This window comes from Lepisma saccharinum, chromosome 22 (assembly GCF_977018435.1).
Source record: "Lepisma saccharinum chromosome 22, izLepSacc3.1, whole genome shotgun sequence".
Taxonomy (NCBI): Eukaryota; Metazoa; Arthropoda; class Insecta; order Zygentoma; family Lepismatidae; genus Lepisma; species Lepisma saccharinum.
This window is the reverse complement of record NC_139250.1, coordinates 34068383-34085465: the sequence shown is the minus strand read 5'-3', so window position 1 is coordinate 34085465 and position 17083 is coordinate 34068383. Positions and strand designations below refer to the sequence as shown.

Here is a 17083-nt window from a genome sequence, read left to right as displayed (position 1 = left end):
TTTAACTAAGCAACGACAAAGACAGAGCCTCATTGTTTACGACAATGTGATTACGTTGTATCCAAGTGTTTGGGTCAGTTAAAAGGAATTGCGGATAATATCACTTTTAAGAATACCAGGATGTCTTGCAGATGCGTTCAAGACCTACTTTTTCATTAGATTATCCTCAGCAGTCTCTGGATAATATTAATTTCCCTCGGTATTCGCACATATCGGAATATTTTAATCAATGGAAAAGTTTTTATTTCATATACACAGATGGATCTAAAAGTGAGACAGAAGTTGGATGTGCAGTGTATGACCCACAACAGAAAATAGAATCATTGTTTCGTCTTCCACAAGGCAGTTCAATATTTACTGCAGAAACATGCAATTTATAAAGCTTTATCCAAAAATTAAATTCGACGAAGTTCTTAATATTGGGTGACTACCAAAGTGTATTACAGGAGCTTCAATCCTCTTACAAGAATCTTTACAAATTATATTATTAATTGTATTCAATTAGTTCAAACAATACACAATGCTGGAAAAACCATCGAGTTTACTTGGGTTAAAGCACGTAGTAATATTACACGCAATTCCCATGTTGATGAGTGTGCAAAGAAAGCAGTGTGTGTTCCAAATATTACGGACTTAATATTATACTATACTGATCTTCTGCCTAGCGTAAAGAAGAAAATTTTAAGGATTTGATTGGTGTCGAAATGAACTTGTAACAGTTGGAAAATCATACAGATCATTTGCCGAATTCAAGACCCACATACCTGGTTTCATCATGTCAGTGGTACAAGAAATGTAATTGTATTCATTAACAGACTAAGATCGGGTCATATATGTACTAGGCAACATTTATTCAGAATTGGAATAACGAACAATAAGAGATGTGAATGTGGTTGGGAAAGTGCAGACGCGCAACATATAATACTGGAATGTCCAAAATATAATAGGGAAACTTTATATAATTTAGAAGTTCAGCTTCCAATAAATTTGACAAGTTTTGTTGTCAATCCGGATGTTCAAATGGGTTATAGTCTGTTAACATTTTTAACAAAGTGTAACATACAATTGTAAAGGAGAATGTTTTTCTTTCTTGAATCTAATATCTGTGAAATAGGGGGAGAAAGACTAATATTTGTTATGTAAAGCAATTATGTATGTCTTATATGCATATTATAATGGACAAAAAGCGGATTAAAAGCTGTTAGGTCCAAAAATAAGAAAATAAAACAATAATAATCTGTCAATCAAATAAACTTTTTTCACAACTCAATGTCGTGTGTATGTGTGCTCATGTATGTCTTTGTCTAGGTTTAGATTATTTTGTGTAAACTTTTTTTGTGTGTGTTTATTTTTATTTCCCTATTACTTATTAGTTTTATTCTTTGTGTATATAATTATTAAATCAATGAGATATGTAGATGTAACCATGATTAAGTGGTAGAAAAGTGTCCCACAGCCTTAGCTTTGCCATGGAAAATAAAGCGAAATAAATAAATATGATGATTCGCGATGCACCTGAATAGGGGCAGTGCGGATAACTGAGTAGAGTGTTTTAACATCGAAAAAATAATTCTCCTCATGAAACATACGGGTTTATTTTACCTATTTGTATATTCGTTCCCATATAGCCGAAGCGAAATGTAACATGAAGAATAATATAAGGAAGACCCTACGTTGAAAGTAATGTGTTTTTTTTGTAAATTCTCTGATAACATAAATGGCAAGTACACGTGCACCTAAATATTTACTTTACGCTGATTTACACTTAGAGTAGAAGGCATCGCAGATATATTTGAAGAAAATGATTCTTCCTTGGAAGATGATGTGCTCACTATCTAGCCATACAATATTTGGCTTGATGGCGACAACTGGCGTGTAGAAGATACTGACACCAATGAATGGAGTAACAGCCAAATATGGAGATAAGCAGAATTATTGAGAGAGAATTACAACCGGTGAAAATTTTGACTTTTTCCACTGGATCAAAGGATCACACTGGCAGTAGTAAGGTTGCAGATGGAACTGAAAAATCAGAACGCTCACCTTCAGTATTTTGGATACGATATGGCCGTATTATGCCACAAAATAGGAAATTCTCAATTATATCGAGCCAACCTCCGTTGTGAAGTGGTTATCACAGTGCACTACCACCCCCAGAGGTCCTGGGTTCGAATCTCAGCCTGGGCATTAGTGTTCCTTGTGAGTGTCCCTACACCCATGTCATCCTGTCATCACTCCTTCTCATTGAAGCGATTAGCCCAAAATGGAAGAAAGTAACTAAAATAAATTAAATGAATCAATAAAAATCAATCAATCAATTCCATCAAGCTGCTCAATTTTTTAAAAAATAAATAAGTTACTTTTAAAAAAAGGTGTGATACATTACGAACTTTATCGGTAGACACTTCCTTTTTATATTCACTAAAGTATTCACTGTAACATGTCTAATATTTAAATCAAATAGGTTGGCTATTTCTTATTCACCAAGGATATCTGAAACCACTGGCGTATTCAGAGATGCGGTTGATGGGGCTACGACCCCCCTTCCTCATCGAAATTTTGAGAAAATCAATAATTTCAAAGGAAAGCATTAAATAACTCAGGAAAATATACATTAGTAAATGCAAACTCCTTATAATGACTCTCCGATTTTCATTTTTGAGAATGGAAAGTCCTAAATATACGCAATATCTCATTGTAAGTATATATCGTCCTACCAAAAAAAAGTCCTGCGTACACCAATGTCTGAAACCAATTAATCTGCATTCAAATCTTGCTGATAAACGGCCAATCGTCCTCTGACCACTCAACACTCGACGCCAACACCAGTCGGTGGTTGTCACCGCACACTTGGCCAGCCCGCCATGTGTGGTAGACAATGGTGTAGTTCCCAGGATCCTCCGCGTCCATGGACATTCACAAACAACGAAGCCCGAGCGGGATTCGAACCCGGGACCTTTGGCGTCGCAGCACGATGTGCTAACCACTCAGCCACAGGGTCCGGAGGTAATCATGTAAGAAAGAAGAGTACAGAATACCTTTGTGAGGTGTTATCAAAGGTTGTGAGGACAAATAGTAACTTTGCAGTATCCAAGAAATAGAAAACCAGAAAGTAAACGACTGACCCCAAGCAATTTTTGCACTTTTACTAAAGAAAGGTATAAACAATGTTGATATATAGATATACGTACTTGTGTACACAATGTAAATACATTTTTTTTGTTATAAATGTGAATGCTTTGAAAACATTTTAATGTCAGTGTTTCCATCTCAGAATTCTCCAGCTAGTCTCATGAATCAAACAAACATACCGTCACCTAACTGTTGATCTGATCGTCATGAAATTTTAGTACTGTTCAGGCTGAAAGGTTTTAAAACAATTCTCAATTTTCAGATTTTTGAGAATTTATCAAAAAACCGTTCTTATCAATTTTGCGAAATAACTTTCTGTTAGTATTGGGTAGTCCTGCTAATACAATACTGATATTGTTTTGAAGCTCTTTGCATCTGTTTTTAAAATCCATTATCATTGTCAATTCACATTGCGGAACCAATATTATACAGATTCTTATTAAACGGATTAAAGATGTGCATGCAACGTGGCAACACCGCACCCATCGACACGCAGTGCCAGCCCGCAGTTTCCAAGGTTCAATGGACATCACTGTGTGCGGCGTTGCCACATTTCACTTACATCTTTACTCCGCTGAATAAAAATCTGTATAAAATCTGCAGTGGAACCGTTGAATGGACTCCGACCTAGCCGGATTTGAATCCGTTGACTGTGCATTCTGAGGGTATCAACCCAAATAGCACAGCGTGCAGATTGGTGATCGGTATGTCATAGCTCCAGATTATGTTCTCCGCGTGCTCCTCAACCCGAGATTCTGCCTATATACAGACCTGTGTTTAAATTGACATGAACGAATACTGTGATTTGCCATATGGTGAGGCACTTTACGAACACATTGCAGATTTTAACATCATTAGATTTATAAAATCTATTACGACTGAACAACAAGAAGACATTCTTAAAAATTGCTTAGTCTGGATTCGAACCTCTGACTGTGACACGCTAGGAGAGACATGGCTACTGACGTCATCAGTATTTCAAGAAGCAACAGGCTTCGGTGGCTCAGTGGTTACAGCAATGATGAGCTCTGCATTTCTAAAGATTGCCTCTTATTTGCGTTAAAGTTTCGTGTAATAGATAATGGGATTTGAGAAAACCAACGTACGAAGGGTGTCCCATAAGTAGCGAGCCTGTTAAGGTTCCCATAGTTCAATCTGAAAATAATGTTGGGGTTTGATATAGCAATTCTTTGTAAGTGTATATGAAAACCGGTGTCCAATTCTAACCATCTTATTCTTCTCTGCAGGAGCTGAAAGTGTGCTAAGTGCGTAACGTCAGAAAAATTAAGAGAGAAGAGATACGAGCAGTGATCAAGTATCTGTTGAAAAAGAGGTTGAGTCCCAAGAAAATCCATGAGGATATGGTGACAACATTAGGAAAGGATGCTCCATCATGTGTCACAGTGAAGAGATGGGTAGACGAGAGAGTGAATGTGGAAGATGATCCTCGCCTAGTCAGGCCAGTGGAGATGGTGGAACAAGAAAATGTAGAGAAAGTGCACAAGATTATTCTTGCAGACAGGCGTATGACTGTGCGATATATTGCAGAGGAACTGAAGATGTCAAAATCAACAATGCAGCGCATTGTGCATGACCAGTTGGGGATGAAAAGGGTTTCTGCGCCTTGGGTTCCAAAACTTCTGACAAGTGAACAAAAGTTGACAAGACGCATGATCTCGGAACGAAATCTTGAGCTGCTCCAGGCCAATCCAGACGGATTTGTTGAACGGCTTGTGACTGTTGACGAAAACTGTGCTCATTACTATGTACCGGAGCCAAAACAGGCATCAAAACAGTGGACCCCCTCCAAAGAACTTAAAGTCCGGTCCCTCTGCTGGGAAAGTAATGACGACAGTCTTCTGGGACTGTCTTACGGGGTGTTTTGAAGACTAAGCGACGGGGAAATCTCTCTAAAGGTGTGATTCTGCATCACGACAATGCACGTATTCACACATCGCTTGTTGCGATGGCAACCATGCATGATTGTAGGTTGGAATTGTTGGAACATTCCCCTTATTCACCCGATCTTGCTCTATCAGACTCTCATCTCTTCCCTAACCTGAAAAAAGCTTTGGGCGCTGTTCATTATCAGTGTGATTATGACTTCATCAGTCCTGTGGGTGACTATTTTGCAAGCCTTGAGGAAAGCTTTTATGAGACTGGGATAAAAGCACTGCAGAAGCATTGGCAAATGTGTGTGGATCTGCAGGCAGACTACGTAGAAAAATGGGTTGCTATTGTGGTCCCATCCTATTCCCTTCTAGGTTAGGCTCGCTACTTATGGGACACCCCTCGTATTAATAAAAAAACTCTCCACAAATATTTATCAGTTTGTGGAATTTAATCCACTGTTGTATTCTGGCAGTTAGATGTATACATACAAACAAGCCTTCTTTTTATTCAGAGGGTTTTGACTTTTGAGAAAATATATTGTAGCAGGAATCGCTAGAACTGCGAATCAATACACGCAACAATGACACGCACACAGTTGTTCAAGCAGGCACGTGATATAGAGCTCTTGATAAATCTATACTTGACAACTGAAGTTGAATCATAGGCATTGATTCCGACTATATCTTTTAACTAAGAGCGAGCAATAAGATAAACTTCTACACAATAAAACTAAGCAGGAGGTGGACAGAAGTGGGTGTGTTAAAAGGCTGGCACTCTTCGGTAGAAATCGTTATAAGATTTTTGTCACGTGTTACATTGCGACATTTCCATGAAGAGTATGTTTTCTTCTTCAAATATCTTAAAAAATCTCAGTCAACTTATCTTGTAGACTAAACAATACAACCTGTTTAGATCAAAATTAAAGAAATCAGAGAGGAGCCACTTTTGTTTTATATTTTATCTTTTGTATTATTCATGATACAGTAAAACCTCGTTAATCCGGATAGGCAAGAGGCAAAAAATAAAAGCAGAATGCAAGGTTTTAAATGTTGCTTGAAGTCAACAAGAGAACTTCCCAAAGAAAAGGCAGTCAACCACTGATGGAATTCTTCTATTTCCCGCAGACTTTGTACTGTACTGTATGGTGTATTTAAGCCTATGCCCTTTAAATACACCATTATAAACATGTGTTGTTGCTATAAACGGAGTTTTAATGCACTTTCTACTGTTCTTTTAGGTTATTTAAGTTAATCCGGACTTTCATTAAACCGGTCAATTCCCCCCCCCATTAGTCCGGATTAACGAGGTTTTACTGTACTTTGAGAGATCATGCCTCCTTTTTTGTCCTATGTTAATTCATTTGTCAAATTCTTATTTCACATGGAATAATTTACAACCAACAAACGGTCGAAATATTAGTTCAGTAAACACTGGCGTACTCGGATTTATTTTTCGGGAGAGGCTGAAATTTTATAGGTTCATACTCTCAGTGGTGCCAACTTAAGGAGTCCGTGGGGACTTATAGCGCACCTAATAATTTTTCGTTATTATTATTATTATTATTATTATTATATTTGTTATCTTATATATTTGCGTATTGAAATCAATAAATAACAGACGTAAACTAGCGAGTATGGTGTGCATTAATATCATAATACATGGAGAATTTAAAATCTTTTAACTTGTAAGGACCCAATGTTATCCATAAGTTGTCACCCCTGGCCTCTTTGTAGAGGTCGGTATACACAATATTTCGTATATTTAGAAAGTACCACTCTCAAAAATGGCCATTGAGGGTCATTTTATGGGGCACTGGTTTTTCCCGCGTTTTTATTGTTTTTTATTTTAAAATGTTGATTTTTTAACATTTCGCATAAGGCTGTAGCCCCTTCAGCCCCTTTGCGTACGCCAGTGACCCTGAGATATTGTAAAAAAGCGTTGTAATTCAATTTCTGTTTGTGTCGAATGACCATTTCAATGTTTAGGATAACCGGTCGCTTCCTGAAACTTTATTTTTAGACACTGTTTATGTTATTTGAAATGAAGAAAATAGTCAACATACTGATTAACTTCAGCCGAATAAAGTCCTTCTATGGAAACAATGAATGTAATCTTGTTGTTATCTTCAGGTCAACGATTATATTTATGGAGAAAACAGTATAAAAAGATCGAAAGATCTGTCATTTGAAACTATTCGAGTGATTTACCAAGGTGAGTATTCTGCACAAGACGTACAGAATAGATCTTCTGAAATGATAATTTGCAAATTTGAAAATAGGTGTAGCTTTCTGCTTTAAATTTTGTAATGTAGCGTTGCATTTCTGTCACTTTTGGCTGTCGCGACGACGAGGATGAAGTTGATGAAGAGACACTCACAAAGAACACCATGTTGAGAGCGGGATTTCAATCCGCGAACTTGGATGGCGAGATCGAAAGTCAAGACTTAACGCGCTGGGCCACAAAGCCATCTTTGGTCTCTGGAGAATTGTAATTTAGTTCAAATAAAACATCACCCAACATGAATGGTGTTTTTTCTCTCATCCGATATTTTTAGGATTACCAGATGACAAGGTTTAAAAAAGAGGACTTTTGGGTTTTACAAAAGATTTTACGGAAGTGCTATACCACTCGACAACTCTCTTTATGGCATAGCGCACATTACCAATTACGAAAATATTAATGCAGTGTTTCACGTCAACATCTATTGTATAATGTTTAATTAAAATTTACATAGAGCTAGGATTTGTATTTAATTACATATTTTATTCCTTTCTAGATACATACCTTGAACACGAGAATGTCAACGAATTATGTAACTGACATCATTTTTGCTATTTTTGACAAATTTAGCTTATTTGTGACCGTGTGCTCCGTTGTTAATGGGTCAGCTGGCAACCCTGAATCAAACGTGGTCACGTGTACGCGCGCTAGGGGAATAGGTCGTCTCCTATTTCGCTGTCAGCTGATACTTAATACATATAGAAGTAGTGTCGTGTAACAGAAATTTATTCGAACGTCCCCGTCCTCAACAACCCCTAACACCTTCCAAAACCTTCATGAACACCCTTCCTAAAATTTTCCCCAAAGACTCTGGTGTGTAAATATTCCCAGACGCAAAATTACTTCGTAACTCCGAGTTATAATTACATTAAAGCATTTGATTAACAATATCTTTATTGGTTATACTAATTGTATTAATTTGGAATATCTTTATTGTATCTGACGATTGATAAAAATGAGAGAAAAGATCATGCAAGCTGAAACGCAGGAGGGCACGTATGGGTGAAATTTGCAAGGTGATGTTTCTATGGCCCTGTGAGGGCAACTAGCGAAGCCTCATAGCTGATTCAAGGTCTCTTGACATTCGAAAGTGTTTACTGGAAAGGGACTGAGAAGGATCGCCTCAAGCACACTCATTGGTAAAGATGAAATAAATATTTCAAAATCTTTTGGGTCATTTTTACCCATTCACGTGTCCTTGCGGGTTAATGGAGATGGTGTGTCATAGAAATCCACGAAACATTATTCTTGAAAAATCTGATGAAGACAGAAATTATCAGATTAATCATTTGTTTCATTCGTGTCAGATTCTATAAACTTTAAAAGATTGTGTTAAGACCTTTAGTGTTGATGTGTCGCGGTGCTGCAGCAAAGTATTTTAAGGATATGAAAACTGTTGCTGAAAAGAATATAATTTTCTTAAAAATAATTTCAGTTGACTTTTTTAAAAAAAATGTGGTGTTTGTATTTGCTTTATCTTCACTCTATGCAATCTCAAAAGCAGATTATCAGTTTTGAAGAAAGTAGCGACAGGAATAATAGGTGATAAACTGAAAAGCTTCGCCGGGAAAATACGTCTAAGGATCTCGCATTCAAACCGGTGTCGTATCATTTGGTTACAGTCTCAGCTGCTTACAGGCGGGGAGAGAGAGAGACGACTGTGAGGGGCGGGACGCTTTCGTTTATAACTGCTGAGTATCATTTGCGTATAGCCTATTGGCTTTTTGAAAGAATGAAGAGTTGATAGAGAAAAACAAAGGGACTGACATAATAACAGGTGAAAAAGAAATTACAAAAATACTATTTCTTATGTTAATAACAGCACTTATATTCTTTGAAATTCAATTACATCATCTTGATCTATATTGCAAATCTTCTTGAAATTTGCTCCTTGTACGGGAAATCCTGTCGTCCAGTTGTATCTGCCTGCACTTCGGTTTAAAAGTTGATAACATGGATGATCGTCTTCAGAAGTTTATCAATGTTGCCAGTCTCTTGATATTCGCTCATTGTACGCGAAATTCTATCATCCAATTGTATGTATCTGCAATTGAGAATTTTGCCTTGTAATCAAGGGGTCCCGGGTTCGATACCCGCTGGAGGTACAAGTGGTTCGGATCTCACTTTAAACTGTAGGTCCAGTCCCGATTAGCCTTACTGTGCATAAAGTGGACTTAAAACAGCAACTCAGCAAACTCAGCAGCTGCAATTGAGAATCGATATCATTAATTAAATGCTGTTTGAAGAAATTTCTGGATATTTCATATATATATGACTATGTATATATACATGTATGTGTAGACATGTATATATATGATATGTTTATATTTGCTTACCTTCGCTTTCTCTTGACACCTTCCAAATTCAATTCTGCTCGCATGATCTGGATCTCGTTCTTTTCCGCTCCCGTTTTGAGAAGAGTAATCAGGTCCTTGATTCTGGGATGCGCTCGTCCGACAAAACTATTCAATTTATGGTTCCATCCTTCCACGGGTCACTGTGCGATGGTGGGTGGCCACCGGTCCCATACAGATGCCGAAATCTCAGGAGAAAATTTGTTACGCTTCCCCCAGGAGACTCCAACCTGCGCGCGTCCCGTAGTGCGAGCCCAAAGCAAGACGCCTTAAAGCATGGCGGGCACTGAGACGCCGGAAGCGCGGCAACAGAACAGAATAGTTTCGCTTCCGGCGTCTCACTTGGCGATAACTCTCAAGATAAAGCGCAGAAATCTAGCCGGAAATTCCGTGCTTCGTTTCCCCACGTTCCCCTGTAGTAAGCGTTCGCACACTGAGACGCGGAGAAACATGGAAAAATCCGGCAACAGAACTTCTGTCGTCTGCTTCTATTGAAATCAAATGGTGTAACGCCCACTACAGGGGAACGTGCGGAACAGAAGCACGGAATTTCCGGATAGAAGTCTGCGAGTTAACTTGAGGGCCGGAAGCGAATCTGTTCTGATCTGTTGCCGCGCTTCCGGCGTCTCAGTGTGCGTCAAGCTTTATGCCGCACGCCCACAGTGCTCGTCAGGCTTTAGGTCGCACGGCCACAGTGCTCGTCAGGCTTTAGGCCGCACGGTCACAGTGCTCGTCAGGCTTTAGGCCGCACGGCCACAGTGCTCGTCAGGCTTTAGGCCGCACGGCCACAGTGCTCGTCAGGCTTTATGCCGCACGGCCACAGTGCTCGTCAGGCTTTAGGCCGCACGGTCACAGTGCTCGTCAGGCTTTAGGTCGCACGGCCACAGTGCTCGTCAGGCTTTAGGCCGCACGGCCACAGTGCTCGTCAGGCTTTAGGCCGCACGGTCACATTGCTCGTCAGGCTTTAGGCCGCACGGCCACAGTCCAGGACTAACTCTACATGAATACTAATATAAAAAAAGTGGACAAAGGAAACAAAATGTTCGTGATTATTTATTATTATTATTATTATTATTATTATTACTGTATTATATTGGTGCAAATTCGAAGGTGGTTTAAACAGCAGTTTCTAGTGCCAGAAAAATAATGACTGTTATCTTCTATTCCAGATGAAGGAGAACACAGTGTTGCTATTGACTATTGCAGTGGTGGTGGCCTCTGCCGGTCAAACGGACAAACAATCTAGAGGTAAGTGTAAACAGTTTACCAAATACAGTTCTTCCCAGTTACTGTTCTAAAGTGATTTTAAATGCATCCATGATTTGGTCTCTTTCGTGTAATATTGAGTGAGCCTCATTATAAGAGACACAGAACTGATGTTCTCGAAAATGAAAGAGGAAAGTTCAACTTAATAACTTAAAAACATTGACACTATTTTATGTAAATAAGGCAAAAATGGCAAAGAAAATGGTAACGGAAAAACTGGCCAAGTAAAAATGGCAAACGGAAAAAATTGTAAACGCAGCAAATTGGCAAAGTGAAAATTGCAAATGGAAAAATGTCGAAAGTAGAAATCACAAACAGAAAGCAAAAGCAAATGATAATTAATTGATATAAATAATTCATATGGAAATTGTAAAGAAGAAAAATATTGATGCTGTGTTTAACAAAATCAATATTTATTCACATTTGATTTCGTCACTTTACAATACTGTATTTAATCAGGACAATATTTATTCACCTTGGTTTTCCTCACCTTTTACTGTAATTAGCTAACAATATTTATTCACCTTCGATATCGTCACTTTACATACATTCCAAATTTAGGTTATGTGCTACTCCTCGTAAGAAATCCTGCAATTCTTTTGTTAGCACTGTCAGTATAAATTATCCTAGTTTTCTTCTTTGGAAATTGTCAAGTATATTGTATGAGACAATATATGCCGTCCAAAATCAAATCTTCTAGTATTGTAGGTTCACTTGGATTGCACGGATGTTGATTTCGAATCTTCATATCATTAGGACACTTGGCTACAAGTACGTATCCAAGGGGGGCTTAAGGGTTCGAGTCGCCCGAACGTTTTCGGTTTACACTAGATGAAAGGAGGTTTTTGGTTTCTTGCAGTGTGAAATAAAATAATGTGACGATAATTTAAGGAGTGAAATAATTATCTAGGCAAGACGGAGAATGTTTAATCCTACTGGGTTCGACACACACTCAAGCACTTAACTACCATAAAGAGACAGCCAAAAATTTTATGAATGTTGAGAAGAGAAAGCAAGAAGATGTTGCATATGTAGACATTTTAAAGAAAATTGCTTGCTCTACCAACTGGGCCACCGAACACCCTTGACTTCGACTGATTTTTCGTTAAAATGTCTACATAGTACATGTCCTGTGTATATCAAATCGTAAGATGTTGCCTGTAAAGTGAACAAGCACGGAAAATAAAGGAGAAAGAAGAAAACTGAAGAGCACCCCCACCGGTTAGGGAGATTTTTTTCTTCTATGGCCAACAAGAACTGTCACTTCGAGGTGACGATGACAGTGTCCTACCAAGTGTCGCTGAGGATTTCACAAGTGGAAAGTAGGTTTATGCGGCCTTTTTTGTCGCTATGGTGTGAAACGTTGCTGCTGATTGGCTCATTCCAAACTAGATGTATCGCCTATCCCTTCGGTCTGAAATCTTCCTAAGTCTTGAAGATCCAATTCACAAGGATGGAAAATTAGGGCTTTGTTAAGGTTAGGTGCGAAGGCAGGCGACAGCACCATGGAGGATAATATCCAAACCTGCATCTTACTTCAGTCTCCAATACGAAATGATAAAAACTTCTCGTGAGTTGATTTTTAAAGATATGTCCGAGATAAAGAGTGGGGTTCCCAGGATTTTCGGGTGTGAGAGGGGTTACACATACTATTTTTGGTAGTCAGTCCTCATTTTGCCATCTTTTCCTGTCTTTGATATTTTTTATTTTAAGGAATACTGGATAAAATGGGGTTATGACCCCACTAACCTCCCTTGGGCAAGCCACTGATTGCTACTCAAGTGTCGACGTCACCGCAGGTCACTGATAACAGCTTCTTAAAAACACTTCTAATACATAGATCTTTTGATGCCTGATGAGAAGAATGGGCAAACACACATACTGAGATGGTTCCAGCACAATGTTAATGAATGGAAAGAGAGGAGTCGAGTGGTAAAATATGTTCCGATTTCACATTCTGATTAAAATGACAGCCATAAACATTGGCGACGAATTAGGGAATAGTTGCTCTCCATTTTGAGTCCATACTATGGCCCCTTAATGCTAAGCCTTGTCTGCCAAGAGAAAGTGAACTTTCCTTGTATCGCTCCTTCCCCCTTTTGAAACCCAATTGCCACCACTGACCTTAAACATACAATTATGAAATTCCATCTATACCCCTTTAAAAATGGTGTTCAGCAAACCCCCCCCCCCCACCCCGAAAGGAATTGCAGGATACTTGCCTGCTTGGCTATCATTACAGCATCGTAATCAGGTGGATGATTATGGTCGTAGGAACGCACATGATTTTGTTTCAATAAATTTGATTTTAGAATTCCGAGATTTAACAATTTTGATTTTGAAAAAGTAAACAAGTTCGTCTCTGTGAGAAATCAGTGACACAAATTAGTGCGAGGGGGTACATAAGGGCTGGCTTCAAGTTCTGCTAGTATCAAACACGTGTGATTGGTCAGCAGGTGTGCACAGGGCCGGATTAACCTATGGCCAACTGGGGCAATTTCCCCGGGGCCCCCACCAAAAGGAAGCTGTGAAGGGCCTCTACCAAAAAAAAACAAATTAACCAGCTGGCTATGCTTGTAAAAAATTTCATAAGAAATTGTATTTTAAAGATCAAAAGAACTTCAATATTGTCTCATGTCTACACTCTTCTGGATCCAACTGTAGCACAGCTCTCAGTCGATCTGTTTGTAGATATCTGAAGCTCTGTATACTTTATACCATGGATTGATTTGGCTGTGGTGTGGAAATAAGGCACACTTATTCAAACAATCAATTCTCAGATACGATTAAGATAATATTGCATGTAAGGATCCGTTCCGCAGTAAACAGGCTTCGTGCTGCCATGGGACAGGGTAGCTTATCCAATCTTTGTGTATTGGGCATTAAACATGAACATCGTCGTGAATTGGACTTCGATGATATAGTACATGAATTTTCGGCGAAAAGGGCAAGGAAAGTGTGTCTACTATAAGTGTTAAGCCTTTGGGAATTTTCTTGATGAAAGTGTAGTTACTAATTTCCACAATGAACCTGTCGGTAATTGTCCAGTAGATGGACCGTCCATATGTAGTGACATGTTTACTCTTAATTGTAAATAATATAATTTATAATAAATTATGTACGTAAATACAGTCTACTGCTCAGTTCTCTGTTTCCGTCTGAACACCCTTAGTATTTACCATATATTGTAGTTACGGTGTTCGCTCTTCATAATATACTGTAGACATTTAGACGCAGAATTTTACTGCTGTTATAGCGCTCCAATTTTCATCCTGTAACTTTATTTTTCTGCGCTATTCTCCCTGCAAACCTATCTACGATATGTTCGATTGTGAATGACTACGGATTATTCTAAAATCAAGTTTACCATTTCAACTGCTGAAAATTTGTGGTTAACATATTGAGCTAATGTAGCTCCTAGTAAAAAATAATAAAAAATGGGAGGCCCCCACAAAACATTTTGCCCAGGGGCCTCCACAAACCTTGATACGGCCCTGGGTGTGCACAAGCCGTAAACTTGTTTTCAGTCAAGATGAAAACCCATGCTATGCTGCACCCCCTTTAAGTTTCATGAATCACAGAAGCTTCAAATTATTTACAAAGGTTACCTTTTAATAACATGTGATTCTATAGCGGCAGTAACATCTGCCAGAATAAATATAGAAATACACGGCATTATAATTATTTTCTAAACATCAAATAAAATGTATCCCTTAAAAGACAAATTTGTTTTAAAAGACACCGAAAATATATTTACTTTTAATTTCAAACTGCGAAATGCAAAACATATAATTTCTCAATTTCCATGTAAAATCATAATATATTGTATTTACCATTTTTATTTTCGCCATTTCTACCGTTGCCATTTTTCCTTTAGCTATTTTTTCCGCTTGCCATTTTGACTTTGCCATTTATTCCGTTGCCATTTTTTCCTTTGCCATTTTTACCTAAATTTATAAAGGAGGCAACATCTCAGTAACTAATTCCTCTCCCCAGAAATGATGAGAAAGTGAAAGAAAATATACCAAATCTAGTGGTATTATAAAAATTTGATATTTTATTTCTGAAAGAAATCCACAGTAGATACATTACTTTAAGTTCCATTCTGAAACACCCATTTCTCGTGTTAAAATCAGTATAAAATCCCCATTGCCTCAGAATTAAGACGCAGGGACCCCACTTATATACTCACTTTCAATTTTAGTTTTGATATTATGTCCAACGATTATTTTGCATTTTCTTTCTACCAGTGGCGGCGATTAGGAGGGTAAGGGGGCAGTTGCCCCCCGGTTTTCGTAACTTTTGCCCCCGCACTATGCTAAACCTTATCTACAAAGGAAATATACTATCTTTGCCCCACCCAATTTTCGCACCTTGTCCCCCTGGTTTTTGAACCCAATCGCCGCCACTGCAAGTTACTGTAAGAGAAATGCTTAACATCAAGCCCATTTTAAATATCTGACGTTGTGATTGTCGTTAGTGCTTCAAAAATGAAAGTGTTAATTGTTTTTGATGGTTATTTAGTAATAATGCAGTTATACAGAGAACGATAAATATTCATGTTTAAAACTTGATTTTTTCCTAATATTGGACACTAACGTTATAACAACATTAAGCCTTGTTTACATGATAACCCAAAACTCAATATTCTGACCAAGGCAGAATTTATTTTATTTTAAAACATAAACTAAAAGATACGTTTCAACCATCTAGTAACGTCTTCTTCTTTTTCTACCAAACACAAATGAAATAAGGTACAAAACAGGATTATTAGAAAGTTGTTTATCTTTCTATCTGCTCAGCCTCATCCCACTCTATGTCATGTCCTGTTTCTCTCGTGTGCTTAAATATCGTATTTCTCTCTCTCTCTCTTAAGTGAGAAAGAGGAGTGTGTCTGGAGGGGATTGATTTTTGTGTATATATATATATATATCTTCCTGTTTTGTACCTTATTTTACTTGTATTTGGTTCACAGTCTGAAGAAGACCTTGCCAGAAGGTTGAAACGTAACGTTTAGTTTATGTTTTAAAATGAAATAAATTCTGCCTTGGTCAGCATATTGAACTAATGTTATGACAAGGAAATACCAAAAGGTAAAATATGTAAAATGGTACGAAAACACTATTGCGTGCGATTTCTGCACATGCAGAACTCATAGATATAAAAATTCATAATCGTCTGGTCCTCAAACTTTTTCATAACACGAGATTCTACACCCGATAGCATCACCATCGTCATCATCCTGTGTGGAGAAAAATCCTCAGAAAACACTTTTTTAAAAAGTTTATCATTTCAACACCTTTTCATAACAACAATAATTCTACTTCTACGCAAGAAATTGAAATATTGGAAATATAACAAAGCCTCAATCAAAGCTAATGTTACATGCATTGTGCTATATTTTTGCATTACTACTTCGAAGATATTTCGGAGTGGACGGATTGAATAATCATCCCCAAATATCGATACTACCATGTAAATGTCTACTATGTCAATGTTCGTATTCACCATTTGTCTCAGGTCAGGAGATAGAAATGTTACATCAACCAACACTATATTCTCTTCATTTCTTTCAGCTGCCTTTAGTCTGGCTTCCTCCTATGCTTCCAGCATGGTCCTCCAGATGGCTCCAAAGTCAGCCAATGTCTGGGGCTATGGTGATCCCGGTGCCACCGTCACCGTTAGCATAGATGGAGCAGAGAATCAGGGACAGGTCGACAGTAAGTATCAAATGCAATTTACATTATTCTTTCACTGCAACATAAACGTAGATTTTACATTAATGTAACTATCACTCAAGAGGGATTGCAAGTGAGAAGAGTTGAATGTAATCAGTAGGGAAAGGAACTTTAGGTAAATAAATGTTTTTTCTGCGATAAGATAGAGACCCTCATTTTTGCCAAAATTCTTATCATAGCATTATATGTCAACACAGCAAATTTTATTTTACATAAAAACACATATTTTCCAGTTTTCCGTATGTAAATACATATTTTGCGAATTTTCATTTTAAATACATAAAATCGCTCGTTGACTTCATCTACCTCGAAATCCTCCAAGGAAAAATGTTTATTCTCCGCACCTCTTTCATATCGAGAGTGCTAGGTTTGTTTTGTCTTTGAAAACGCTCGCTGGAAGACTTCTGGCACCTCGCCTAC

General features: G+C 38.0%; 1 protein-coding gene across 1 annotated transcript in view; it reads left to right on the top strand.

Moving 5' to 3' along the window:
- The first annotated feature begins 7227 nt into the window (after positions 1–7227).
- Positions 7228–17083, top strand: part of LOC146004605 (sialate O-acetylesterase-like) — a 67485-nt gene continuing 57629 nt past the window's right edge. The window contains exons 1-3 of the mRNA XM_083143479.1: positions 7228–7236; positions 10829–10907; positions 16502–16645. Of these exons, the coding sequence (XP_082999605.1) occupies positions 10829–10907; positions 16502–16645 (223 nt within the window). The 5' untranslated portion in view covers positions 7228–7236. The remainder of the gene's footprint in view (positions 7237–10828; positions 10908–16501; positions 16646–17083) is intronic.